Raw genomic sequence first — 2082 nt, 5'->3', positions numbered from 1 at the left:
ATAAACAACTTCACAATCAAACAAAGTAAATAAACTATTATATTGTAGCAATAGCATAATTCAGTTAAACAGTACACCAAGTACAGGACACAGTTCGCCCAAAAGTCATACTAACCTCATGCTGTAAGCCCCAGCACCAAGCTCCTGTCCTATGCCGGAGAGGCTGGCATCGAAGTCTTGAACCAGTCCGGACTCAATCACTTCATCCGTGAGAGGCAATTTCAGAGCCCACGCCATGGTGACGATGTGTGGATTTATGAAGGGTAGATCTGAAGGCAAGTTTCACCTCTTTCTCACAACCTTCTAAATATAAGACAATAAAGTGAGAAAGAGCTTATCAAGAAGCATGACAACAATGCTAAAATATGTCTGTGCCATACGGCAACACTTTCTAACTGAGAATAACTACACACCACAAGGAATCAGTGATCAAATAGGAGACTAAAGTGTCAGAAACAGGTTTGCTTTTCTAACGGCGCTGAACTGTAGCAGTCGCGTGTACTAAAGCACAATTACATTTTAACTAACTTGTAGTAACCCACAAATTATATATATATATTTTTTTTTTAAAAGAACAAAAATATTTTCAAAGCTAATTTAATTAAAATGAGCATCCATATAGCATCGGGATGTAAACATGTACATAAATCTTACCTGAAGATGAAAAGTGAGGATGTTTGTGAACACCGCAGCAGTGTCATGCCGTCATGTCGCCCAGGCTAGCACAATGCTAGCCCTTTCTTTAAATGCTATTTTTGGTATTTACCTCACCAGCTCGATACAAATAATCATATTTATATGTAAAAGGACGCTAAATCAATGTCAAAGTACTTAATATTTTGGAAAATAATGCATTGCTTTTGTTTGTTTATCTAGCTTCGTCGGAAGAAGAAGTCACCGTAATTTCCGATTTGCTCTCTTCTTCGTGGCTTTATGAAAAATATTGACCGTCACGGCTCACTACCGCCTCCTAACAGTGATGCAAGTCCATGACAGCGTTGTAAACGCGATGTAGTGTTATAAGTGAATATATTATTTATTTGATATGTACACCGTGAAACGTGATTGTAGACATTATTTTATGTTTGTAAATGTTTAATGAAATCCAACAAACTGTTATTGAATTTAGTAGGCAAACATTTTCACTTTTTTTTATGAAACTGCAATGGTATAATCATATTGGTGTATGGGTTCTATATACTATCATGAACGAAGGTATACATACAGAATGAAAGCGATACATCTCATGCAGAGCCTTTTCCTCCCATGATGGTTCTTCCATCTTGTGTTCCTCCAGACTCCATTTCTGAGACATTCACTATTTATTTATATATATATATATATATATAAAATATATATATATATATATATACAGCATATTTTCAGTTTTTTATATGTATAATATATATATATATATATATATATATATATATATATATATATATATATATATATATATATATATAATATATATATAATATATATAAAATATATATATATATTATATATAATATACATTATATATATATATATATATATATATATATATACTGCATATTTTCAGTTTTTTATATGTATAACATATATATATATATATATATATATATATATATATATATATATATATATATATATATATATATATAAAATATATATTATATATATGTATTATATATATACACTACTCACAAAAAGTTAGGGATATTTGGCTTTCAGGTGAAATTTATGGAAAATGCAATATGTTTATGCTACAGTGATATAATATCATAAAAGTAAGACATTTAAGTAGAAGGATGCACTACTGATTTCCTCATCTCAAAAAATTCATTCAACACAAAAGGTAACAACCACGGTAGTTACGCCACAACAAAAAATTTGAACGTCTCAATATCTCGTCATGTGCCCTTGAGCATCAATTACAGCTTGACAACGACGTCTCATGCTGTTCACAAGGCAACTTATTGCCTGCTGAGGCATGGCATCCCACTCTTCTTGAAGGGCAGCCCTCAGGTCATTGAGGTTCTGGGGTGCAGGGTCTCGAGCCTCTACACGACGGCTCAGCTGATCCCACAGGTTTTCAAT

General features: G+C 32.4%; 1 protein-coding gene across 2 annotated transcripts in view; it reads right to left on the bottom strand.

Moving 5' to 3' along the window:
• Positions 1 to 237, bottom strand: part of tfcp2 (transcription factor CP2) — a gene marked incomplete at its 5' end in the record, with an annotated part of 15764 nt that extends 15527 nt beyond the window's left edge. For both annotated transcript variants that reach the window (XM_079239857.1, XM_079239858.1), the window contains one exon: positions 116 to 237. In XM_079239857.1, coding sequence (XP_079095983.1) covers positions 116 to 237 — 122 coding nt within the window. The remainder of the gene's footprint in view (positions 1 to 115) is intronic.
• Positions 238 to 2082: the final 1845 nt, after the last annotated feature.

Source organism: Telmatherina bonti, assembly GCF_933228915.1.
Source record: "Telmatherina bonti genome assembly, chromosome: 4".
NCBI classification, from domain to species: Eukaryota; Metazoa; Chordata; class Actinopteri; order Atheriniformes; family Telmatherinidae; genus Telmatherina; species Telmatherina bonti.
Note: the sequence above shows the minus strand (reverse complement) of the source record. Positions and strands in the feature narration are given on the sequence as shown.